General features: G+C 38.8%; 1 protein-coding gene across 1 annotated transcript in view; it reads right to left on the bottom strand.

The window, feature by feature from the left end:
• Positions 1 to 19,284: 19,284 nt before the first annotated feature.
• LOC147074618 (angiogenic factor with G patch and FHA domains 1) overlaps positions 19,285 to 27,649 on the bottom strand; it is a 55,164-nt gene continuing 46,799 nt past the window's right edge. Inside the window, exon 10 of the mRNA XM_085943990.1 lies at positions 19,285 to 21,081. Within this exon, the coding sequence (XP_085800116.1) occupies positions 20,878 to 21,081 (204 nt within the window). The 3' untranslated portion in view covers positions 19,285 to 20,877. The remainder of the gene's footprint in view (positions 21,082 to 27,649) is intronic.

Here is a 27,649-nt window from a genome sequence, read left to right on the forward strand (position 1 = left end):
ATTAGCAATCGGTTTGCTTTGAGCTGTGGGAGGAAGCAGCGGCAAACTCAAAAAGTACCAGTTCAAGAAGGATAGACTCCTTTTAGAATGGGAAACTGAAGCTACATCTAGGTCTGGCATCGGTCAGGATACCATAGAAGTGGAGGAGGTCTGAAGAGCCCCACCACCCTAGATAGTCGTAAGCGTGCCTAGACAGCACCGATAAACCTATCATTCCTGCCCTTGCGACATGCTTACATGCAAGGCCCGCGTGGGGAGACAGAGGTCCAACTGTCTGTCAATTAGGAAACAACTTCTCAATGGAGAAGATTGTAAGAAATGTAATCAGCCAAGTAGCCGACGGCCTCATCAAGGATGAGTTCCGTCAAAAACTGTAATTTGATTACCGAACAATAGTCATATTGTTGACAGATACTTTAATTTGTAAAATTTGTACTGTGCAAAACTATATTTCTTAAAAAGGCCTCTATGTGATGCAAGGTAACCCCCCCAGAAGGATGGATGAAGGGAGCAAGGAGCGACGAGGAGACGTTGGCGCGCATTTCACCAGCACACAAGAGGGTCTGCGCTGGATCGCCGTCAGCAGCTCCGCCGTCAGCAGTTTCTCACCTGCCCCGACCGTCCCACCTGACTGCACCAACTTCTCATCACCAAGAAGCGGAGAACGCCCCTGGCAGGAAATTGACACCCATGACTCAATTTCTTCCTGACCAAGCGGGTGATGTAACGCGATGAACTTGTCACCTAAAGAAACCATAAATATACTTTCTTAACTGGCAACACCAAACTCATGCTGGCTGCAAATAATCAACGGCCGGAGCAGACAAGGTGGGGGGGACGTAGCGGCGGGGGGAGAACACAAGTGCGTGGGAGGCAACTTCCTTCTTCTGGTTTCAACCGTTCTACCGGGCGGACGCGCTCGTGCCGCGCAACGCGGTCGTGTTAGGAGCACACGCTTCAACAATGGATGGCATATTTCCATACCCGTGTCGAAGGGTAAAGTGCTAGTGTCATCTTCACCCGGGAATACACCCCTTGGACTTGGAAATGGAAGGACGTTGAGGAGGGCTCGATGCATGTAAATATGTAATTATAAATTGTGTCTAGGTTAGTGCCATTTGCTGGTGACGGAGACGCTCCTGTGAGAACCTCCGTCCCACTTCTTTTATATATAATCTTTTGTAAACCTTCGCTGAAATAATCTCTCATTAAATGTAACCGCATTTCAGCGATATACTTTGAAACCTCTTTCACTTATCAACCTAGAGTCCCAGTAAACACATGGTCTTTTGCAGCTGTTTCCCTCCCAAAGAAAAGCTAGCTGGCGTCCAACCCTGTTGGACGGGGGTACCTCAAAGGTTGAAGGAAACGTGCAAGCCTAACTCCAGACTCCTGGGGAGTCTGGGAATCCACGCCAAGGGAGTTGCTTCCCGGCGTGGGTTTAGCTGCTCCAAATAGCGGTCGGATCCACTCCTTTTGATTAGAAATTCTCATGTTCTACACCAGAAGGTGGCAAAGTTAGGTGGACGAGAGAGCGAGGTCGGAACGAGCGGCTTCAGAAGTATAAGTCTGATGTAGGTAAAGCTCATGTTACATTCATGTGACAAATCCTTCCTACATTATGTAAGTAATAATAAACAAAAGTCCTTTTTTTTATATGTTACAGCCTTCAACGTGAGCAAAGAAAGTTTAGCACAAGCAACACTACTGCATCATCCCAAGAGTGAAGGAACACACTTGGCAATCATCAGCGACGCATCTGACACTTCCGTCGGCGCGGCACTGCAACAACGAATCGACGACCAATGGGAACCGCTGGCATTTTTCTCAAAGAAACTAAGCCCAGCGGAGCAAAAGTATGGTGCTTACGACCGTGAATTGCTGGCTATTTACCTAGCCGTGAAACACTTCAGACACATGATTGAAGCTCACACGTTCATGATTTTCACCGACCATAAACCCATTACGTTCGCATTCCAACAGAAATCCGACAAATGTTCGCCAAGACAATTCCGCCATTTGGATTTTATCGGCCAATTCACAACGGATATTCGCCACGTCGCCGGAAAAGACAATGTCGTCGCTGACGCCTTGTCAAGGATCGAAGAAATTGACAACCCACTGGACTATACATCCCTAGCAGCCGATCAAGAAAACGACGAAGAGTTACATACGTACCTACGTGAAGGAACAGCACTGCAGTTAAAACGCGTGCAAATTCCGGACTCAAGCGTAAACGTATATTGTGACTTATCGACACCGCTAGCTAGACCATTCGTCACCAAACAACATCGCCAGGCAGCGTTCAATCACATTCATCGTCTTGCCCACCCAGGGATTAATGCGACGGTCAAACTTGTCACACAAAGATACGTGTGGCCGTCCATTAAAAAAGACTGCAGAACCTGGGCCCGCAATTGTGTACAGTGCCAGAAAAACAAAATCACCCGTCACGTCTCAGCACCGCTCGGAAAATAAGCACCTTCAGGCCGGTTTGAACATGTCCATATTGACAACGTCATTCTCCCCATGTCTGAAGGATGTAGATACTGCCTTACCTGCGTCGACCGATTCACGCGTTGGCCAGAGGCATTCCCGATAATAAATCAAGAGGCAGAAACAATCGCTCGTACGTTTTACAACGGATGGATTACAAGATTTGGCACACCCTTGAGAATCACTACAGACCAAGTGAAACAATTCGAATCGAACCTGTTCAGGCAATTAAATCGTCTGACTGGTACGAAAAGAATTCACACAACAGCGTATCATCCCGCAGCAAACGGGATGGTCGAACGCCTGCATCGACAGCTCAAAGCCGCAATCAAATGCCATGAAAACGATAAATGGACGGAAACACTCCCAACCGTGTTAATGGGTATTCGAGCAGCCTGGAAAGAAGACCCGAAAACAACAGCAGCCGACCTGGTTTACGGTGAACCTTTACGACTACCAGGAGAATTTCTGTGCAAACAGGTCGACTCAGACGAAGATCCTAGTAACTTCGTCACGAGACTAAAAAGGCACTTCCAACAGCTACAACCTGTGAAAAGTCAACAACACGGCGAAAAGCGTGTATTTATTTTCAAGGACCTCAGCAAATCAACACACGTGTTTGTACGTGATGACACAGTCAAGACTCCACTTCAATCCCCGTTCAATGGACCATATGAAGTCATAACACGCAACACGCGTACTTATGTCATTTGCAAACATGGAAAAAATATCACGGTCTCAATCGATCGTTTGAAACCGGCATATTTATTTAACGAAAATAATTTGCATACACAAACAACGCCAACAAAGGGAACTGACCTCGGACAAACACAGTTTGTAACTCGAGCTGGGAGACGTGTCCGTTTCCCGGAGAGACTGGGTCAGCAGAATGCGAAAGAACAATGAACCATAAATATCGCAAACGGCACGCGCCGGAATGTCCAAGTGTCGAATTGCAAAACGACGACACGACGTTCATTGTTCATTGTGCAGCTGGACTAACCAGTTTGAAATACGAGAGCATTCCCGAACCAAGTTACTAACGCCAAGATCCAATAACATGGGTTCCCAGCAGACAAAAGAGGAAATCGTACTGTCACAAGCCGCCGCGGGTGGCACAATCATAAATGACACATCAGCAGCCAACCAGCTTTCTTGGACAACTTTTGCAATGGTCATCATCATCATCGCAGCAGCAACCAGTTTCCTGTTGTGGATGCTTTGCAAGAAGCACCTCACAAAAAGGATCCTCAAGGACATCAGGACAGACGTCCCAGGATCCCGAGCACCACCAAGACAACTATAACGCAAGAGTCACCATGCTACACACCATCTATCTTCCTGCATCACGACCTACCACACCAGATCGCTAGGGGGAGGGTCTGTAGTGCCTAGCATGGAACCTCATCATTAGATATAAATTATCATAATATATTTAAGTATCTAATAATATTTGTTACTATGTAAACTAGTTGATAAGAAAGGCGTATTGCATGATTCACAATCTGACTGACGGCACACGACGTCAGGTCAGTCAACTTTCTTAGCAATTTGCAAGACATCAAATTTCATCATAAACACATTTGCTTTCTTGATAAAATATAATTATTCATAAGAATTATTTAGCAACTTTGTAACGAAGAATGCATTATCAAGCATTACATTGCCATATAAAGCAATCCGGAAATGTGCCAACTTATCAGATTTGCTTGTACTTAGTAAACTCACAGTAAACAAGTGACAAGTGGTCACCGGTCAACGTCCTGACCTCAGATAACCTTTCTTTGTTATAATTTCTATAAAAGCTCAAAGCGGGGCGAATCTGATAACACACGTCGTCAAATCCTTGTAACCTATAGTCGAATCTCTGCTCGTCGCATTCGGTTCAACTTTTATCATAGTAACACGCCATTATAATTTAACTTTATCAATTTAATCTTAATACTAAATATATTGTCTGTAAGAATTGTTTCAAGTATTGTTGAGGAGAATAAACTGATATTTACTCAAACACGCATCTACCTTCGATCCATTGAAGTCCATCTACCTACCTCATCATCCTCATACCTCCTCGCAATATATTAAAGCTCAGAGCAGGGCAAATCTGATATCACACGTCGTAAAATCCTGTTAACCTACAGTCATATCTCTGCTCGTCGATTCAGTTAACTTTTCTCATAGAAACACGCCAGCATAACTTAACTTTTATAAAATTATTCAAATATATCGTCTGTAATAATTGTATCAAGTATTGTTGAGAGGATTAAACTGTTAATTACTCAAACACGCATCCACCTTCGATTCATTGAAGTCCACCTACCCACCTCATCATCCTCATCCCCTTACCAATAACAATATGTGTACTTGCCAGACCCAGGATTCGAACCTGGGACCCACGGCTTTATAGTCCAACGCTTATGCCGCGCGGCCATTAATGGTACAAAACAAAACATCCACCTATCGATTCAAAACCACAATTCCAGAACTATTTGGAAATATTAATAAAAATGTATCATGTTGACAAATAAAATAATTGCGGTTTCTTCTAATATAAAAGACGAATGTCACAATGCATAATTTGTCATTACCTTGTGTAATTAGCTAGTAAGTGCTGACTTGTATTGCCTTTCTACCTAAATAAATCTTATATCTAAAAAGTTCTTGCTGTGTTTGTGCTTGTGCTATTGTAAATCACCTGTAAACTCTTTTTCGGGTAGTTTACCTGACGGAACTACCCTCCTTTCGAGATTGATATAATATTATACTGATCTTGATTGTTTTCAACCGAGCATACATAAGTTATTTTACTTATATTATGCTACGGATTGACTATGTCAAGTTTATGGTTGAGATAATTTAAACAAGACCTGTTCTTTATTGTCTTTTCCGTAATCCGGGACATAACAGTGGTGTCAGAAGTGGGATTGAAAAACAGTAAAATAAATCATCAGACGCCTTTTCGTGGTCACCTCTCCCGCCGCAGAACTTCGAGAGTTGCGGCCGCTGGAAGAACCGAGAACCGAGTCCAAAGGACTAATCTGAGAGCACACGTCACACGCTTCATCTCTGCCGCCCACGAGGTTTTTTGTAAGAAGTATCTATCACTTTATAGACCAAGGTTATGAAGACATGAACTATCGTGTTTTAAACGAAGTAGAACTGAGATGTCGAGAAAATTATGAGAGAATATTTAGGATCAAAACCGATTACGGACATGAAAAATGGAAAGATAGATTGAGAGAAAATATACGATTAGAAAAATGGTATGAAGAAGATAATGATGATTATGAACAAAATAATTATGAAGAAGAAGATCAAGAAGAAGATCAAGACGACGAAGCCCAAGAAGAAGTAAACATAGAAAGAGCTTGGCTCAATGTTTACAATGGCGAAGATTTCTATTGGGACTTGAAAGAAGAAAACTTCAACCGTTTTAAATACATAAATCTAGAACTTAATATATTAGAGAAAAAGAAAATTTCAACCGTTTAAAATATATCTATAACCTAACATGTTACATACACGCACAGACAGAATTCGACCGGCCTAGAAGGGTACTCTTACTTTATGCCCCCCCTAGAATTCCACATCCTTTACTTCCTTACAGACCAATCCACTCTGTTTCAGCGACCGCAATCGGGAGATCGAACTTCCTTCGAGTATAATATAAATAACAAAAGATGGTGGTCAGTCTGGCACTTGACCTAAGTACAAGTCTCAGAACCCACCCACCCTAGGTATTAAAAAATAATAAATACCAAAATCACAAAGACCAAGGGCAAAGCAAAAAAAATAAATTGCTACGCGAGGGAACTGCATCAATCATCCAATCGTCGAGACCCGGAACTCTTGTGCTGCGCGCAGCCATGGAGGAACCATATAGCTAGCCTACCTAGAGGCGATGACGCCAACAGCCGAATCCACGACGACCAGATGGACACGACGAACTCGGAAGACAACGAGAATCAACTTCCCCAACCACCTCCTGAAACCCAGAACTGGACCAGAAGACGGAAGATGGTTGACAACTACTCAACTACGTAGCTGCGGAAGTCGATCGGAATCGACGGACGGCAGAAGAATGCTCAAGCTTTCATTTTTTTACCAAGAGACAATCAATCCCAGATCATAAATTGGGCCTCGGATCGGTCGCGAAGCCACCGAGGCCCAATAATCACAGAAGAGGTTATTAAAAAAAACCCATAAGGCAATCCCACAGATAGCTACTAGATATAACGGGGATGGCTAGCACAAGTCGACCCCCCATACATTATGCCAATATCCTAAGCAAGCAGACCCTAAAGCTGGCCACCGGGGGCAGAGGAAACCAACAGGGCAGTCGGACGCCTGTACTTCTGGAAGAAGCAGCGTAGGCAGATAGACGACTACGTCCGCAGGTGTCGGACCTGTGCCACCAAGAAAAGGGGGGCTTTACAAGCGGCAGCTGCCCAATGACTGCATACAGAAGAACGTCGCCCATGGGACGTAGCCTCCATAGATTGTATGGGGCCGTACCCCAGAACCAAGAAAGGCAACAAACACCTATTGGTCGTTACGGATAGTTTCACCCGGTGTGTGGAAGCATTTCCCGTCAGAGCGGCCAAGAGCGCAGCTGTCACACCCTTACTCGAAAGAGAAGTATGGAGTCGGTTCGGCTATCCAAGAGCCGTGCTGACAGACAACGGGTCACGATTCTTCCAACCCAATTGGATCGAAGCACTAGCCGTTGGGGAGCCAAAAATTGGACCACTCAGGTATACCACCCACGGGCCAACCCAACGGAACGGAGGAACCAGGAGCTGAAGGTCTCCGCGTACACTACGCGTACACCGCGGACCCGACCATACCCTTTGGGACACCCATATACCAGAAATACTCTACGCCCTTAGGGGACGGCGGAACGCCGCCACTGGCGTGATACCTAGCCAAGCGCTACAAGGGTACGAAGTCTCCCGACCCGGAGAGTTGCAAGTCGAACTCAACCCAGAACCCCCTCGACCGCTCGACTTCCAGAGGGGAGCCCAGGACGCCCGTCTGAGAACATGCCAGGCGGCGTACCACGAAAGACGACAAGTACCGTCGAAACCTGACGCCCCGGAGTTCGTCACAGGCGACGAAGTGTACACAAAAGAACACCCACTCTCTAAGCAGGGCTTCGCTCACAGCATAGGCACTCGATGGACCGGACCATATAAAGTGCTCATGAAAGAGGCCCAAAATATCTACTGGGTAAACCGAAAGGGTCGAGCTGTTGTGTATACTAATAAGGCATCACACCTATCAAATTTACAATACCATTTGATTATTGAATCTTACAAACTTTAAGCTTTTAAATAAACAATATAATATATTATAAATATTTACATACCTACTTGACTACTGTATCAAACTAGAAATGTTCAAAAAAGACTGACAACATTTATTCTTTATCTAAAAACAATAAATTAACCGAGATAACGTTTCAAACCAATGCACGTGTCCAGTAATAAATAAGATGATATATGTGTTTTTTATGTGAGCAGCATAATATTTAATCCTCATACTACGAGTAAAACAATCTGTTATCAACGTTGATTGTACACGTGCGCACTTCGTGGGTTAGATATCTGCACCCTCTTTAGCCTTTGACCCGAGCCAAGAAATTCATTAACCGTTATCAATGTTATTTTTCGTTGCTGTAAACAGACGCCCTATGGACACCTGCAGATCAAATCGGACTTTGTTTCAAGTGAAAGAACCCATTAAAGTAAACTGTATAAAATCCCAGGAAATGTTATTCCCTTCGCCTTTTGTCTCCAAACCATTGCACAGTACGTAAGCTCCGTCTGTTAAACATTTTGTACTGAAATTACGACTGAAATAAATAGTAATATTTTACTTTACGTAAAACACTATTAATTTCCTGTGTTCATAATCAATTATCAACGCACAAACCGCTCCAGTGTCCTAGAAGGTAACCCACCTGATAATTTACCTTCAAGACATACGGTCTCTAAACGTAAAACTGTGAATAATTACATCAAGGAGTTTCACAGTGTCCCAATTCTGGTAAGAAACTTGAGGAGAGTTAACATCATAAAACTGCACAGGATACCTTTCAGCCAAATCACCTGTTTCCTCAAAGCACTCTTCAAGAGGACAAAACATTGGTGTCAGAATAAATTGGAATGCTGATTTAGCAAGAACACGGGAGACGCTCTCCAGTGGACGGATTACCGGGAGTCTTGAACCAGAAGACCGGAAACCCAAGTCCAGAAGAAAGAAGAAGAAGCTACATTCAGGGACCTTGGAAGACGGAAAGAACTACAGCCTCAAGACTTCAAGAGATCAGGAGAACGCATCCTTTCCCAAAGACAAATCTGCCAGAACTTTCAAAAGAAGACTTCACTGCTGTGCAGGACTGAAAACCTTACCAGACAGAGAAGCTCTAAAAGGTTCACCACATAATCGATAATGAATGCCTACGTAATGTAAGTACTTATTGTGTTTGATTTTTTATGTATTATATATTTTGTTTGGAACTCTAGACCCGTGCAAAAAAAAATAATAAATGTATATATATTGTTGCACGTAATATTCGGTCATAAACTCCGTCCATTATTATGTCTCTCATTTTTATTACAACTATAAAACTCATGTTAAATATTTTGCGTTAAAAAAAAAACACCATATAGATAAATCATATTACTAAGAAAAATTACAATAGCAAAAAATTGTACATCAAAACTCGTATCTCGAATATTTTCCTTGTAATTACGGAACACATTATAATAACTTTAAAATGTCAGACATAGAAACGTTTTCAAACACCCTTACTAATTCAAACGAACCAAACCAATATCATCACTAGTAAATTATGAAAGAAATCCCAAGCGTCATCTCCAAGAGGCAACCAACAATTTTTTATTATCATTCATCAAATTGTCGGAAAAAATACCAGGCGCTCGCGCAATAAAAATTTACGAAACTTACGAACAATATCTATACCATTTTGAGCTGACCCATACAAATGAACTTATGCTTAAAGACACAAAAGTGCAGACTATTAAGCCAGAAATACATTTAACTATACATATTAAGTTTAAACGCATCCATTAAAGAACTAAAACCAATTCTAAACTATTCAGCAGTTGAAATTACAAAAACAAATAAATCACCAATTCAAAATTGTAATCCTCAAAAAAATTCAGAACTCGTAATAACCTTTCATTTTAGAAATAACAGAAAACATTACAGTAACGACACAGAAGGAAACTATAAATTGTCACGAAAATAATAACGATGAAATTCTGCAAAAACCAGATAGAGGCATATTATCTAGGGCGCAATCCTTTCTTCGTTTGTGTCTCGTAATAATATTTAATTTTTGCCCGTTTCGTGATTGCACCTGGATAAATTAATCTTAATAAATGAATTAATGATATTGGATTAATCTCCGAGGAACTGTTGCTCTCTTCTCGCCCACAAAAGGGTATTTCACTGAATGAAATTGTTCTTTAATTGGTGAGTTTTGTGGCACCATATCGCATCAAATATACACGGATATAGGGTTCCGCTTGTCCCCGGTTGGCTTAATCGCCAATTCAACCACACCTGCACGGCTAGCAAGCTTTTAACGGCTTCCCATTCCCCGAATCAATTTCAATTTTCAATTAATATAATTTTATTCGTAAATACTACTGCCACCTGTTGTTCACTTGTACAATATACCACTTTTTAATACAAAAAACACTCCCTCAGAATACCAGAAAGCTCCACTTTTTCTGGTGAAGGGCACACTTGAGGATTGGTAAGCAGTTTCGAGTAGTCAAGGCTCTAAAGGTTCAACAGGTGGTTGTCATACTGGGCACTTTTGGCCCAGTACCCTTGAGCAGGGCCCTATATTGGTGATATTATATAGGATTAAATTATTGTATAATTTTTATAATATTAAGATTTTTTTACTATTTGATGTGTCACTACTGCAATACGTTTTATGTTATACCTGATATATTTACCCATAAGACTATACCCTAATTGAATGTATCTTTTATTAATTTGATTTATGTAATACCTGACTTATTACTTCCTTTAAATCTCAAATCTTCACCTGTGCTGTTAATTTTTACCTGTGTAATTCCCTAATTAAATTTGTTTTGTTATTAAACAATCAACCCTATATTTCTGTCGCCTATTCTTGTAATAAACGTCCTTCGCAAAGAACAGACCGAGTGTTTGATTTCTCCACCCTCTTCAGTCTCTAAGTGATAGACCATAACTTAAGACAGTTTTAAGTTATCGTAGATCTCTCTCCCTTTTTCTTACATAAATTTTAAAAATTGTTATACTCAAATTGTATTGTTGTGTTAATTAAATCATAAAATGGCGCATAATAAGGTTAGTCCAGACACTAGTTCTGATCATAAGTTACAAGAGCCAGATAGCGACGTACAAAATTTAATTTTGCCGATAAGCGAAGCAAGGAGATTTTTATACCCTTATGATGGTAGTCGTGAATTATTAGTGCCGTTTCTATTAAACTGCGAAAGAGCGCAATCTCATATAAGATCCTTTATCTTATCCTTTTTAAGAGGTGAAGCTTTAAACGCATGTTCTCTAAAAATCTTTGAAAATTACGACCAGTCAAAAACTTATTTGAAATCAAAATTCGGTGCACCTAAAAATCAAACTCATTTATATATAGACTTACAAGAATGCAGGCAAGTTCAGCAAGTGGCATGCGGCAAGTTGTTATCCCTTATAGAAAAAGCCAACAAGTTAACGTTCAAAAATAAAGCAACGTGTGGTACTTGTGGTAAAACGGGACATTCATCAGTCACTTGTTACCGTAATAAAAATAGACAAGAGAATAATAACAATTATAAAAGAGTTAATACTTTTCAACCAAATAATAAATTCGGTAATCAAATCAATGTAAAAATATGTACATTCTGTAAGAAAAGAGGACACGTGATCGAAAATTGTTTTGCAAAAGATCCGTCAAAGAGAGAGAGATATTTGAAAAATGTAAAACCAAACCAGCGGGTTAACCATTTAAGCTTAAAAAATTCATCTTTGTTCATCGCAACGATGGAATAACTGGAAGAGACGATGCAATAATAAAATCGAAGGGAAAGGCAGATTCATTCTTGAATCCGGTCCATTCAAAGGACTTAACAATTCTCTCCGATTTTCAATTGTCGATACACCAAGTTCAGTTTGACAAAGATCGACTTACAATATTACCTTATGTGAAACTAGTTATAAAATATGAAGACAAGTTATTGGAATGTGACTTTCTAATAGATACTGGTGCGGCCATATCTTTAATTCAACGGAGTGTATTTTCTGATTGTAAATTACTTAAGTTAGGAATAGAAAAATCCAAATTAAAGGAATGGAGCAAGGCGACTCTATATGTGAGACGGATGGTACACTTGACATATAGTTAAAATTTAATTCAAAAAGCATTATACAGTGTTTCTTGGAAGAAGTCAATAGACAAATGTCTAAAATGTTGAGTCAAGATATTATTAAACCCTCTAAAAGTCCTCATAGTTCCCCTATCTGGGTAGTAACCAAAAAGTTAGATTCATCCGGAAATAAAAAATGGAGAATCGTAATAGACTATAGAAAATTAAATGATATAACGAGATGCGATGCTTATCCATTGTCTAATATAAGTGATATATTAGATCAACTTGGTCAAAGTAAATATTTCACAACCTACACTTAGCATCAGGGTTTCATCAAGTAAAAATGTGCAAAAAAGATGGTCCAAAAACCGCTTTATCGGTCCCATCAGGACATTACGAGTTTGTCCGGAGGCCGTTTGTCCTCTCCAAATTTCCAGATAACTTCCAGAGGCTCATGGATGCCGTATTAACAGGATTGCAAGGTATTGATTGTTTTGTTTATTTAGATGACATTGTTATTTATGCAAATTCTTTAGAAGATCATAATATGAAAGCTACGAAAATATTCGATAAATTACGCGAGTATAATCTTAAATTACAGCCTGAGAAATGCGAGTTCTTAAAGAAAGAAGTTGCATATATCTGACATTTAATCACAGATCAAGGTGTCAGCCCTAATCTTGATAAGATCAAGGCAGTCACTCAATGTGTAGAACCGAAAAGAAATAAAACAGTTCTAAGGATTGGTAGGATATTATAGACGCTTCGTAAATAACTTTGCAAAATAATCTAAACCCCATCATAGGACATAACAGAAGGATATTCCATATAATTGGACTACCCTTCAGCAAAATTCGTTTGATGAATTGAAAAATCAATTAACCTCAGCACCTATACTTCAATGCCCTAATTTTGAGAAACTTTTTATCGTAAGAACGGATGCTTCAAATTATGCTATTGGCGCAATCTTATTGCAAGGAGAAATAGGAAAAGATTTACCTATAAGCTATGCTTCACGTAGTAGTGAAGGTACTTATAATACTACAGAAAAAGAGTTATTAGCAATCGTTTGGGGAGTAAAACAATTTAGACCCTATATTTATGGAAGACAATTTACGATCATTACAGATCACAGATCCTTAACATGGTTATTAAATGTGAAAGACCCCGAATCGAAACTGGTTCGCTGGCGTCTTAGGTTAGAAGAATATATGTACGACATACATTATAAACCAGGTATAATTAACCAAAATGCCGATTGTCTATCAAGATTGCCGATTAACTTATTAACTATCGATAACTATCGAGCTTTTTTTTAGAAAAATTCGACAAGGAAGAAAAATATAATGTAATTTTCAACGAATATAATACGTATTTACTTCATACAAAAGATAATGATATCGCGTACTCAACCGCATTGGACTTGGACGATGCCAATCCACATTGCACGGATGTACTCAGCCACAGCGACAACGCCGAAATATTTAAATTACATAATTATGAATTATTCGACACGAAAACCACAACGGGAAAAACAAAAACATATTGTCATATATTTATTAAAATATATCATTTTGACAAAGCGTCAAACCAGGATGTGTTCTTATCAGTGAAAAACCTCAGAGAATTACTGATAATTAAAAATGTAAATACTATATCAATTTCAGACTTTGAAAATACGTTTGACATGTTTAACTATGATAAAATAAAACAAATTATCCTGTATGTGTTTAATAATGGAAATACGATAATAACAGTGGAACCTCAAGATATTCAGAAAAGCCTGTTTGAAAACCATGACTCACCAACAGCGGGACACTACAGAATGTATAACCGAATGAAGAATCAAAATACATGGACAAGAATGAAGAAATCGATAGAAGATTATATTAAAAACTGCAAAGAATGCCAATTAAATAAAACCTATCGACAAAATAACACCGCACCTAAGGAGATTACATCTACATCAAGAGAAACATTTGAAAGAGTAGCACTCGACATCGTGGGACTTCTACCGGAAACGAATAAAGGAAACAAATTTATTCTGACCCTCCACACCAAGACGACCTCGCGAAGTACAGCCAAGCATACCCTATTAAAAATGCCACTGCAAAGGAGATAGCGGACAACTTCATCATATTCGTGTCATGCTTTGGAATCCCAAAAACAATTTTGACGGATCGAGCACAGCACTTCATGCCGCAACTCTTCACCCAAGTGACTAAATTATTAAATACAAAACATAAGACGTCTACCCCTTATCATCCGATGAGTAATGGAGGATTAGAACGCAGTCACGCTACGCTTAAGGATTACTTAAAGCACTACGTCAACAAGGAACAAACTGACTGGGATCAATATGTACCTATAGCTATGACAAGCTATAATACCAACATCCACACCACGACTAATTTCACACCATATGAACTAGTCTTTGGAAAGAAAGGTGTAATGCCTCATAATCTATTACAGAACAATCCAGCAGCCCCTAACTATGATGACTGCTTAACAAATTTAAAATATATATTTTCTCAGACGCATAAAATCGCCAGAGAACATATAATAAACGCAAAAGAAAAATCGAAGACCAAATACGATGACGATACGACTAGACGACACAAGTACAAAATAGGAGACCTAGTACTCGTGAAAAACCATTTAAGATTGAAAAAATCATAATCTCCAACGTTCAGAGGACTTTTTGAGATCACAGAAATTAACTCACCTGTGAATGTGACATTAAAAATAAAAACCAACAAATATGTTAAATATCACATCAACGAAATAAAACATTATCATCAAGATTAAAAAACTTAATGATATATATTTTGTTTTCAGATGGATAAACTCCAACTAAAATGGAACAAGTTACTACAATTCTTCATGATCAAAGACATGAAACAATGCGACGCATTTGTGTACAATAAAATATGTAAAAATGTTGCCGTTAAATCAAGATTGTGCGTCAAGTTATGTGTTCAACACGAAAAGTTGAAAAAGTTTATTGCGAGAAATATCATTTTTTAGATAAAGAATACGACGTAAGCTTTCGTATACTAAATGAAGTCGAATTATATTCTCGGGAAGAATTCGAAAGAATATTTAGAATTCAATCAGATACAGAACATGAGTGGTGGAAAGAACAAATAAAACAAAATATTCCAATAGAAAGATGGAATGATAATCAAAACGACGAGAACGAAAATGAAAATTATCAAGATGAAGTTAGATTTAGGATGAGAGTTGACGAAGATATCTATTGGGATTTAACCTTAAAAGACATCGATCAATTGAAATATTTAGACTTAGAAGTAAACATAGGAAAATATTGACCGAAATATATACAGAGATAAAACATTATCATCAAGACTAAAAACTTAATGATATATTTTATTTTCAGATGGATCTTACAGATATCTCAATCGACCTTCGGTAAAGTCCAAATCGAAGACATAAACAATGGAAGTGGATTATTTTATAATGGCATCGGAAATGTAAAGATATACGACTATTGGAATGTAGTTACATTCCAAAACACATCAAAAATCATAACTCAATACACAATCACAAATGAGATGTATGAGAGGACGAATGAAGCTTGTATAAAATTATCTAGTCAACATATCACTAGCCAATGTAGAATTACGCTTCATAACATGCAAAATACTTTAACTGAAATGTCAACAAAAATAGAATCTATTGCTCATTTAACAGAAGATTTAAACGTGGATGGTTTGACGGAATAGGTAGCGCGTTTAAAACTGTGTTTGGAATACTAGACGAGAACGATGCTAATTATTATGACAATGCAATTAATAGAGTTACTAAAGATAAAAATCATATTACGACCTTATTATTAGATCAAACACTAGTAGTAAAATCAGCAATCACTACGTTTAACGACAGCATGATTAGTCGATGAATTAGTAATGAATAGGAATCTACAGAAGATAGAATACACTATGAGAGGAATAAAAAACGATTCAGTAAAACTAGAAATAAATGTGTTGATTCATATCACAACTCAATGTTTTACAGAGAGCCATAGATGAATTAACAAAAAGAATAGTCGACATCATAGATACCATTCTATTTGGAAAAAATAATATCGTTTACCCTTCTTTAATATCACCTATGAAATTCTTCAAAGAACTTAGCTCAAACACCAGAAATTTAACTCAAGGAAGAGAATTACCTGTGCCTCTCACCATAGAAAATATACATATTCTATTAGATGTAGCAACACTCATATCTTATTATTATAATGAAAGGATAGTATACATTATATCTATACTACTCACACAAGCACAAGAATTTAACCTTGACAAAGTCATGCCACTACCAATTCCACACAATATACAAAATCCAAATACATTCTCATTAATTCAGAATGATTTTACGTATATAGGAAAAACACGTGCAAAAATACTCTACACAGAAACAAACAGTTTAAATCATTGTAAAAATATCGTTAAGCGACACTTTATCTGTCAAAGTGAAACTACTTATTCAACGACAGATAATCCAATATGTGAAACAAGATTAATTTCAGAAAAATTAACAAAGATACCAGCAGATTGTAATACCAAAACTATTTATGGACAAATGAGTATATAACACAAAATCCAAAACAATATATAGATTTTTGTTCAATCCAATCGAACTAGATTAACTTGCTTTTCCCTCCACCACCCGCCACGTCTGCACACCCGTTATGCAGGCGTATACTTTGGCGCTGTTCAAATTTCTGCCGAAAGTATCCCAGGAGCAACTTCCCAAGACCTCGATTGGCGTGCACTAGAGTGTGCGTGATCCCTACTTTTCCATATAATGTATTACGGTCAATTCTCGATGAGAAAAGACCTTCTCGCTCGCCGTATAATGCCGAAAACTGTTAAAAAGCTGAGAAATTTTCCCTCGTAGATACCAAGTCGCAACGTCCGACCGGTCCAACTGGGGGTCGGACCGACTTGAGAAGCTCTTCCCTTTCAACCGACATATGGGGACACTCCCAGAGGATGTGATCGGCATCCTGCAATTCGCCACATAAGCAAGTCGGAGATTCTATTAGGCCAAACTGACAGAGCTTGCAGGCAAAACCACCGTGTCCGGCAACCATCAAGAGGTTAACGCTACGGGCAATCACTGATAGCGGCCAGCGAGTTCAGCCCGACGACAAGCAGCCTATTCGTTACCGACCGCAAAGCGAAAATACAATTTCTGATCGACACAAGCGCGGATCTTCGTGTGAAACCACGCAGTAAGATACCGGGACGTCTAACAAAAACGACATACGAGCTGTCAGCGGTGAACGGTAGAGTAATCGCTACCTTCCGTTTACATTGAACTTGGGCCCCTACGACGAGACTTCACGTGAAGATTCGTCATCGCCGATGTTACTAAGCCCATCATTGGAATCGATTCTTTAATCCATTTTGGATTATCAGTCGACGCCAAGAACAGGCGACTGTCAGACTAAACCACTCACCTCACCACATCGGGAAACCGCAGTACGGGAGAGGTCCTGTCGATCAAGACTGTTTCAGGAAAGTCTGCTTATCACGGCCTGCTGCAACAGTTCCCTGATCTCACACGTCCAGGTGGCAGTCAAAACGTCGCGTCACATGATACAACATCTTATCAACACAACACTGGGACTACCAGTGGCTGCACGCTCTAGGCGACTGTCTCCGGACAAACTACAGATTGCAAAGAGGGAGTTTCAGGACATGATGAGACTTGAGATCGCTCTTTTACGCGTCTTCCAGAGACTATCCGTATCACACCGTTACGGGATGCGGTTTCAGCTCTGGCACAAACAGGACGTCAACGCTTGGCACTGCCCGCCTACGCGAAGCTGACCACATAATACCATATAATATATAATGGCATGCTATTGCATAGCACTCATTATCATATGTTATTACTAATTGCACCCGTATTTATATAATATTATTGTAATAAAATGAAGACCGCAATGACGACGTCACAGGCACTATAAAATCACCTTACACGTAGTCATTGGGCGTCTATTCACGTCCGTTCACTTACCAGAGCATATTAAATATAATTGTATATACTGTACTGTATCTTACTTTGTAGTTGTGTAGGCCCACATCATGAATCTCGTTAATCTATTTAAGAAAAGCAAACATTGTAAAAACCCTAGGCTTTTAAGTACTTCAAAATATGTAAACTCATTGTAGTCTACAGTCGTACGAGGGGTCAAATACCTTATAAATATGCAGACGCCATGTCTCGCTTATTGTTAATATTATGAGTATTAAAAGTAAAGAATAAATTAGTGAAATATCATGTCAATGAAATAAAACCATTTCACCAAGCTAACGAAAATTCCGACTAACATACCGAACATAGAATAGTAAATGAGTGTTTAATTCCATTTCAGATTTCTACTACTACTATCCGAGCGAATCTACCGATGTTTTAACATAGAAAAGATTAACAATGGGAGCGGATTGTATTATGACGAAATGGGTAGCGCAAAAATTTACCACGATTATTGTAACCTTGTCGCATTCCAGGAGACGAACAATATTTTACCACAACATGAATCAACTTAATATCTACGATAAAACCAATGCAGTCTGTGTAAAAGTCATCATTGGAAAACAATCCAATAATTGTAGATTAACTCTAGCCAGTATTAAAAACGATATCTCTCTTATCAGCTCAAATTCTAGTCAATTATTCATTTGATAGGAAACAATAGACGAGTGAAAAGGGGTTGGTTTGATGGGGTAGGCACGGCATTCGAAACGATATCTGGCACCTTGATGAAGACGACGCCAACTATTATGATAATGCTATCAACAGGATAATTAAAGATGAAATCAATTAAATTCATTACTAAAAGATCAAACGCAAGTTGTTACTTCAACAATAATAACATTCAATGACACGCTAACAAGATTAAAGTTAACGAGACAGTCATGAATGATAATCTTCAAAAATTGGAAAAATTTGCAAAAAACTTACAACAAGAAGCAGTTGCGATTGATACAAATGTTCTTCTACTTACTCAAATAACTTTATTACAGGAAGTTACAAAAAACCTAGAAAATCAAATTGATAGCATCATACAGTCTATTCTGTTTAGTAAAAATAATGTTATCCATCCTAGTTTGGTATCTCCGATGAAGTTATTCCAGGAATTATCCGAACATACCGGACAATTATCACAAGGACGTGAATTGCCAGTACCTCTTGTATTAGATAACATTCATCTGATAACGGATGTCGCAACCTTGACATCATATTTTTATAAGACTAAAATTATATATATATATATAATCTCAATACCTCTTACTGTCGACAATACAAGACTTTTTCTTATTTAAAATAACACCCTTGCCGATACCTCATAACCCTACGAACCTGACGCATTTTCACTTATCCAAAAAGAATTTAAATATATAGGCTTAACTCGAACAAAAATGCAATATATAAAATTGAACGATCTTGATAAATGCAAATCAATAAATAATAACGAATACGTCTTTATGACTATAGATAATGGTATTTGTGTGACCAAGATATTAACTGAGGACCCGAATAAAGATTGTGTAACCAAAACCATATTTGGAAAACTAAGCATTTGGCACAAAATATTACATAACAAATGGATATTTGTCTAATCAGAAAAAACTAAAGTAACTATAGATTGTCCTCCTAGATAACTAGAAGAGGCAGAAGTTTTAGGAACAGGCATACTACGATTAGAAAATGATTGTAAAGCATATACAACAGCATTGCAGTTTGTAGCTGATAATGACGTAGAAACCAATATGACAATGCCTAAAAGTAAATTCAATATAATCGACGAAGAATGTTGTATCAGCAATGAGCATTTTAATGCAACATTATCTCATCTAACACCATTGACAATTACTAACGTTAATTTAGATGAATTACGAGTTGCTTCGCACAAGCTCAATATATTTCAAGACGAACTGACAAAGATAAAAAACAAACCTACGATTGTCAGACGCTCTAATTATTTTACGATCACAATAATATATACCTTGATAGGTCTAGCACTATTGTATATGGCAATAAAATTATATAAAAGATTTTCAAGAGAATCGACGAATGGTAGGAATTGTATACAAATATTTAATCAATGCCATAATAGGAGAAATGAATTAAGACAAAAAGAACAATACCCAGCTATATCTCTTACTAATATTAACGCTAAATATAGGGATGATAGTGAAACTCTTGATACTCCGCAACCTACCACAAGAATGTTAAATAAAAGATCGTCTCTAATAAAATAAAACACTTTCAATTAATTATGAAAGATTTCACGAAGACAGGTTCAGGTTCACGATTATTAAGATTAAAAGGCATATTAAAGGAAATGGTCAAGAAGAAACTATAATATACAACAAATAAAAAGTTGTCATTCATTCAATCGGATAATAAAACTTTAGTATACATTGTATACGAATTAACTTGCAAGTGTTCTGGTCTAGCTGGAGAGAGACGAGAAACACCCAATAGAATATAAGAATCGACTTATGTAATAGTAGGTATAGATAATATTTCAAAGCATTTTCATAAAATATAAATATTATACAGAGAAGAAACGAGCTAATCACCATTTCAGCCAAACGCAAATAAAATTTATAAGTGAGTACATACAGCTTGCATTGTTTTTCATAAGTATCGAGATAATTTATTTAACAAACGTTTAGTGGACTCTAAAAAAATACCAAGTGCGGTTAGATACGATTTAGGTGGATTAATAATATCCAGAGAGATCTGCGAGTGGTGGAGGTCATTGACTGGAAAATGAAAGCAGAATAGAGTGCCATAACAGGAGAAAGGAATACGATGTATTGGCAATGACAGTTTTTACCAACATTTTTTTCCGATTAGCTCATTTCTCTCACGTATCCAATTATATCATGCACATGGTTAATAATTACATTTACAAAATACATCATTAACAATCGACAGTTCATTTCTTGGTTTTAATGTCATCTTGGCCGTCGTCGTCGTCGTCGTCATCATTGAAGGCAGCTGCTGTAATGAGTTTATCAAACCTTATTCTTGTCGCGAGCCACACATTGCTCTTCGCCGGCGGCGGGGGCGGTAGAGGGGTCGCACTTTGAGCACCTGCGGTTCCGAGACCCGACTTCCCGATGTTCGACACAATGGGCACCTGCAAATAAATAGACACAAATATTTTTAGTACCCACAGTATATTTTATTATATAGTAGTACGGTCGATATTTCGAGGCATGGGTTGACTCAAATTAATCAAAACAGGGGTTGTGTTGTGGTATATGTATACGAAGGCAGTATTAAAAAAAAATAACTGATAAAAAAAACTTACCAAAATATGGTTTGAACTATTTTTATTTTTCGATATAATACACTTCGATTTCTTAGATTGGAATGTAATTTACCAACGATATTAGATTTATATGTCACTTAGAATTTAGAATAATAGTGGTGTATTGTAGTGCCTCCAACTATATCAAAGTTTTGAGATAAACACGGTTTTGTAAAATGTCCTTGGATCAAATAATAAAAACCATTAATATAATTTGCAAGTATTTTTTATTAATATATTATGTATTTTACAATGTTAAGGAACAAAAATTGAATGTATTAACACAATCACTGCTGACTTTTTAATTACTACATTTAAATAACACGTTAATTACATCTAATGGCCAAGTACTCCAAACGCGCCAGTCGCGGTTTTAGCACTAAATGAGTTAATTAACTTTGATATTGTAGATGTTTTAATTTAATATTTAAGGGGGACATGCTCAGCGTAGGTCAAAATGGAGCTTTTGTTCTATTTTCAAAGCATGATCCTGGACATACCTTAAACGTTGTAGATAATCTCTATATATATAAAAATCTCGTGTCACGATGTTTGTGGTCGAACTCCTCCGAAACCGCTAGACCAATTTTTATGAATTTTTTTATGTATAATTGTTAGGTATGAGAATAGGTCAACAAGTATATTTCATACCGCTAGGTGATTCGGGTATCTCTATCCAGAAAAAAAAATCTTTAAAGCTCGACCGATTTTTATGATTTTTTTAATGTATATTTGTTAGGTATAAGAATAGGTCAACAAGTATATTTCCTACCGCTAGGTGATTCGGGTATCTCTATCGAGAAAAAAAATTCTTTTATTTTTTTGACAATTTTTTTTTGTATTTTTTTTATTTGGCATCAAAAAATACCTATAACCCAAAATTTTCACCCTCCTACTTCCACCCTCCCATTTTTTAATCGCGATTTTAGTATTTTTGTATGAACAAATGAACCGTCGTTCGTATTTCAAACAGAACGAAATTATTTATGTTGTTGAATGACAGATGGCGCTACGTCCGAAAAGAATTCACGAGAAGCGTCGCGTTATTTTGACATTTCATTCGGCATATCACAAGGCAGTGTGTGCAAAATATTGTACGATTGATTTTAATTTATCTATTTGTGTGTGTGTGTGTGTGTGTGTGTGTTGTGTTACAGTGTACAATGCCAGCAAGACGCAAGGGGGCCTATTTGAGCCGTCAAACGAATAAAGCAACAAACATGCGAAACATTAGAGCAGAAATCACAGACGAACAAATCCAACAAGATAACGAAAATGTGCGTGTGAGCATGTCGCGATTGCGTGAATCTCAATCACAAGAGGCACGAGCTGAACGAAATCAACAACAACAATTGGAACGGAGACAAGCGCGCCGGTTTGCAGTTAACACACGCAGAGCAAATGACCGACAATGTCAACAAGTACATCGAGCTTTATCCGCTTCGTTCCTTCGTCTTGCATTCGAATACGAACCAGATATTGAATATTCCGCTCATCCGAAAGTGCTGATTGGTGCTATGGACAAAGAATGTCCCCATTGTCATGCGCTAAAATTCAAACATGAGTCAGCCGGGATGTGTTGCGCATCAGGAAAAGTGCAACTACCAGAAATTGAGACACCACCAGAACCATTGAACGGCTTGCTCATCGGCACGGATCCAGATTCAAATCTGTTCCTGAAATCCATTCGCACATTCAATTCATGCTTCCAAATGACTTCGTTTGGAGCTACAGAAATAGTTCACAATACTGCGGCAAATGGTCAACAATTCCATTCTACGTTCAAAATCAAAGGCCAAGTGTACCACAAAGTAGGCTCATTGCTGCCAATGCCAAACGAACCACATAAATTTTTACAAATTTACTTCATGGGCGGTGAGGACATCAATCGCGTGGATGCACGTTGCGGCTACAATAAGCTCAATTCGCCTAATGCCAGGCGCATCGTCGGCGAACTGGACACCCTATTGAATGAGCACAACGAATTATTGAAATTCTTCAAATCATATATGCACGAATTGCAAAGTGACAACCACGCTATTGTCATCAATCCTGATAAAACACCAGCTGGAGAGCACTTGCGTCGATTCAATGCGCCTGTTGTTGACGACGTTGCTGGAATCATGGTTGGCGACCGCACATCGCCGCGAGAAATCGTGATTCGAAGAAGAAACAATAATCTGAAGTTCATCGCTGACACACACCGTTCATACGACGCTCTCCAATATCCGCTAATTTTCTGGAAGGGACAAGACGGATATTGCATAAACATTAAACAACGAGATCCCGCCACAGGTAATTCATTCATTATAAACATCATTATTCATTTTGAATTAATATTTATGAATGAATTAATATTTTTGAATATGTTGTTACAGGAGCCGAAACAAACAAGAAACTGAGCTCGATGGATTTTTATGCGTATCGTATGATGATTCGACGTGGTCAGGACAACGTCATTCTGCGATGTCGTGAGCTGTGCCAACAATTCATGGTCAACATGTACGCGAAGGTAGAGAGCGAACGACTGCAATTCCTACGACACAATCAACAGAAGTTGCGTGCGGAAGAATACATTCACTTGCGAGACGCTATCATGAGCGACGCCGACACCACCGAAATTGGTAACTCTATCATTCTACCATTATCCTACGTAGGCAGTCCACGTCATATCCAAGAATACATACAGGATGCTATGACTTTCGTGCGCGAGTACGGACGACCGTGTTTATTTATAACGTTTACATGTAATCCAAAGTGGCAGGAGATTACATCTTTGCTATTGCCAGGCCAAAATGCAATACATCGTCATGATATTACAGCACGTGTGTTCAAACAAAAATTGAAGTCTTTAATGAGCTTCATTACAAAATTACACGTATTCGGTCCCACACGTTGCTGGATGTATTCGGTAGAATGGCAAAAGCGAGGATTACCTCATGCACACATTTTGATTTGGTTAGTCGACAAAATACGCCCTGAAGAAATCGATAGTGTAATTTCCGCGGAAATTATAGATCCGTCTACTGATCAACTACTGTTCGATATTGTTACCACAAACATGATTCATGGCCCATGCGGTGATCTGAATCGTTTATCGCCTTGCATGGCAGATGGAAAATGTACAAAGCGTTTTCCTAAACATTTCACCAACGACACGATCACAAATGTCGACGGATATCCTATATATCGTCGAAGAAATACTGATAATGGCGGATAATCATTTACGCTAAATATCAACAACGCAGACATTGACATTGACAATCGTTGGGTGGTACCATATTCGCCTCTGCTGAGCAAAACATTCAATGCTCATATTAATGTTGAGTTCTGCAGTTCGGTGAAGAGCATCAAATACATTTGCAAGTATGTGAATAAAGGCAGCGATATGGCTGTATTTCAAATTCAAAATACCGATGTGAATGCTCCTCGATTGAATGACAACGACGAAATAATGCGCTACCAAATTGGCCGGTACATCAGCTCCAATGAAGCTGTCTGGCGTATCTTTGGTTTCCCAATTCATGAACGGGACCCAGCAGTTATACTCGTACATTTAGCCGTCCATCTTGAAAACGGCCAGCGCGTATTTTTCACCAACGAGACAGCAATTGAGCGTGCCATAAATCCACCAAAAACTACACTCACCGAATTTTTCGAATTGTGTAATCGTGCGGATACTTTCGGTGCCTTTGCACGAACATTACTCTATTCCGAAGTACATCGCTATTTCACATGGAATCAAACAAAAAAATGGATGCCCCGCAAGCAAGGCACACCAATTGTTGCGTGCCCCGGCCTATTCAAATCAAACACTTTGGGCCGAGTATATACAGTCAATCCAAGGCAGATTGAGTGTTTCTATCTGCGACTGTTGTTGGTTAATGTCACCGGCTCATTATCATTTCAAGATATACGCAAAGTGAATGGGCAACAGTATCCAACATATAAAGATGCATATAAGCACTCGGCTTGCTCGAAGACGACAATCACTGGGACGATATGCTTGCTGAAGCAGCATTGGGCTGTACAGCAACACAAATTCGTCTACTATTCGCTATAGTGTTCACTACATGTTTCCCGGGACGAGCAGACACGTTGTGGGATAAGCATAAAGATTCAATGACTGACGATATATTGCATCGAATTCGTACACGGTGCAACGATCTAACGATTATATTCAGTGACGCTATGTACAATGAAGCATTGATTACTATCGAGGATATTTGCGTTGTCATTGCCAATTTACCACTCAGTCATTTCGGTATGAGTTTGCCAAATCGAAGTACTTCTGATTTAATGGACACCGAAATGAATCGTGAACTGCAGTACGATACTGCAGAAATGGCAACGATTGTTACTCGCAATGTCCCACTACTGACTCATGAACAAAAAATCATTTACGACCGCATTATGCTGGCAGTTTTGGCGGGACAAGGTGGATTCTTTTTTTTGGATGCACCAGGTGGAACTGGCAAAACATTTCTCATTTCGCTAATTCTCGCCAAAATACGATCAAATAATGGCATTGCATTGGCTGTTGCATCATCTGGCATTGCAGCAACTTTATTGGATGGAGGCAGAACAGCTCATTCAGCATTTAAGCTGCCACTGAATATTAATAATAACCCAGACGCAATGTGCAACATAAAAAAACAATCGTCCATGGCCACAGTGCTGAAACAATGCAAAATTATCATCTGGGATGAATGCACTATGGCACACAAACATTCTCTTGAGGCGTTGAACAGAACACTCAAAGATATAAAAAACAACGACAAACTATTCGGCGGCACTCTGTTACTCCTTTCAGGTGATTTCAGACAAACACTTCCCATCATTCCACGTTCAACGTACGCTGATGAGATCAACGCTTGCTTGAAATCATCGCCACTGTGGCGTAATGTTGAAAACGTCCAGCTAAAAATAAACATGCGCGTGCAAATGCTACAAGATCCATCTGTTGACACATTCTCGAACCAATTGTTAGATATCGGCGATGGAAAAGTTGCTGTCTATGAAAATACTGGATGCATAAAATTGCCCACTAATTTCTGCAGAATCGTTGATTCGCAAAATGCTCTCATTGACCGCATATTTCCCGATGTACGCACACAATACATAAATCATGCGTGGCTAGCAGAAAGAGCCATTTTGGCAGCAAAAAATGTGGACGTTGACGATTTAAACTTCAAGATACAGCAGTCGTTGCCAGGCGATTTGGTATCATACAAATCGATCGATACAGTTTGCGATGTCAACGAAGCTGTAAATTATCCAACAGAGTTTTTGAACTCACTGGATTTACCAGGCATGTCAACACACCTTCTACGACTGAAAGTTGGATCTCCGGTTATTTTACTTCGGAATTTGAACCCACCACGGCTGTGCAATGGCACGCAATTGGTCATTAAAAAATTGATGAAAAACATTATCGAAGCCACCATTTTGAATGGCAAATTCCGAGCCGAAAATGTTTTGCTGCCACGAATTCCAATGATTCTTACAGACGTGCCAATTGAATTCAAACGCATTCAATTTCCTATTAGATTGACATTCACAATGACAATCAATAAGTCGCAAGGCAAAACGATGTCTGTTTGCGGCTGTCATGTTATTTTATAACATAACACACTAAGCCAAGGAAGTCTTTACGAGGGCAACACTACGCAAAAGTACGACCGGATCACGCCTGCGCACGGGATAGTTTGTACGGAGTTCGTGACACTATTTCCGGCGCTATACGAGATAGCGGGCTTTTTACACGAAGGTGAAGCAGGAGTCGATCTCTCAGTCTTGATCGTTCGAAGGAAGCAGACGTCTTGGCCAGTTCCGAGCCTCGGACTCTGGGCACAGGGCTTTCGATTTCCTGACGTTTTGGAGACGAGGACGATGGCCATCTGAAGGACGTCCCCCCCACGCCAGGAGATCGGAGGAACTCCACGGTCCCCACACGTTTGAAGACGCACTCCTCGATTCCGTCCTGGAAGGAATCGAGGGCAGCGAAAAGGCTGGAGAGCCTTTTGTGTAATTGGTATTTATTGTTCTTTTATGTTACGGTCCACCGACCGAATTAGCTTTTGGGTTTTTGTTCTTATTTATTTAAATATTGTATCGCTTTAGGTGCTCGTGATTCACTTAAGTAATTATACTTCTTTATACACTGTAGCCCGCAAGTTATCTCATTTATTAATATACATTTGTTGAAATTTCTCTACTTGCTTTTCATTTAATTTTCCTTATCACTATTGTCTCTATGCATCAACATAGAGTGGCGCTCAATCCGAGATATTTATATTTATTCCATCTTTATGTACTTTATTATTATACAGGAACATCCAACGAATGAGTGTAGTAACCGGACAGGTAACAGAGGTCAAAGAGGTAATAGTCA

Source organism: Rhyacophila brunnea, unplaced genomic scaffold (genome assembly GCF_057557595.1).
Source record: "Rhyacophila brunnea isolate RB1 unplaced genomic scaffold, BYU_Rbru_1.0 scaffold_16, whole genome shotgun sequence".
In the NCBI taxonomy this organism is placed as follows: Eukaryota; Metazoa; Arthropoda; class Insecta; order Trichoptera; family Rhyacophilidae; genus Rhyacophila; species Rhyacophila brunnea.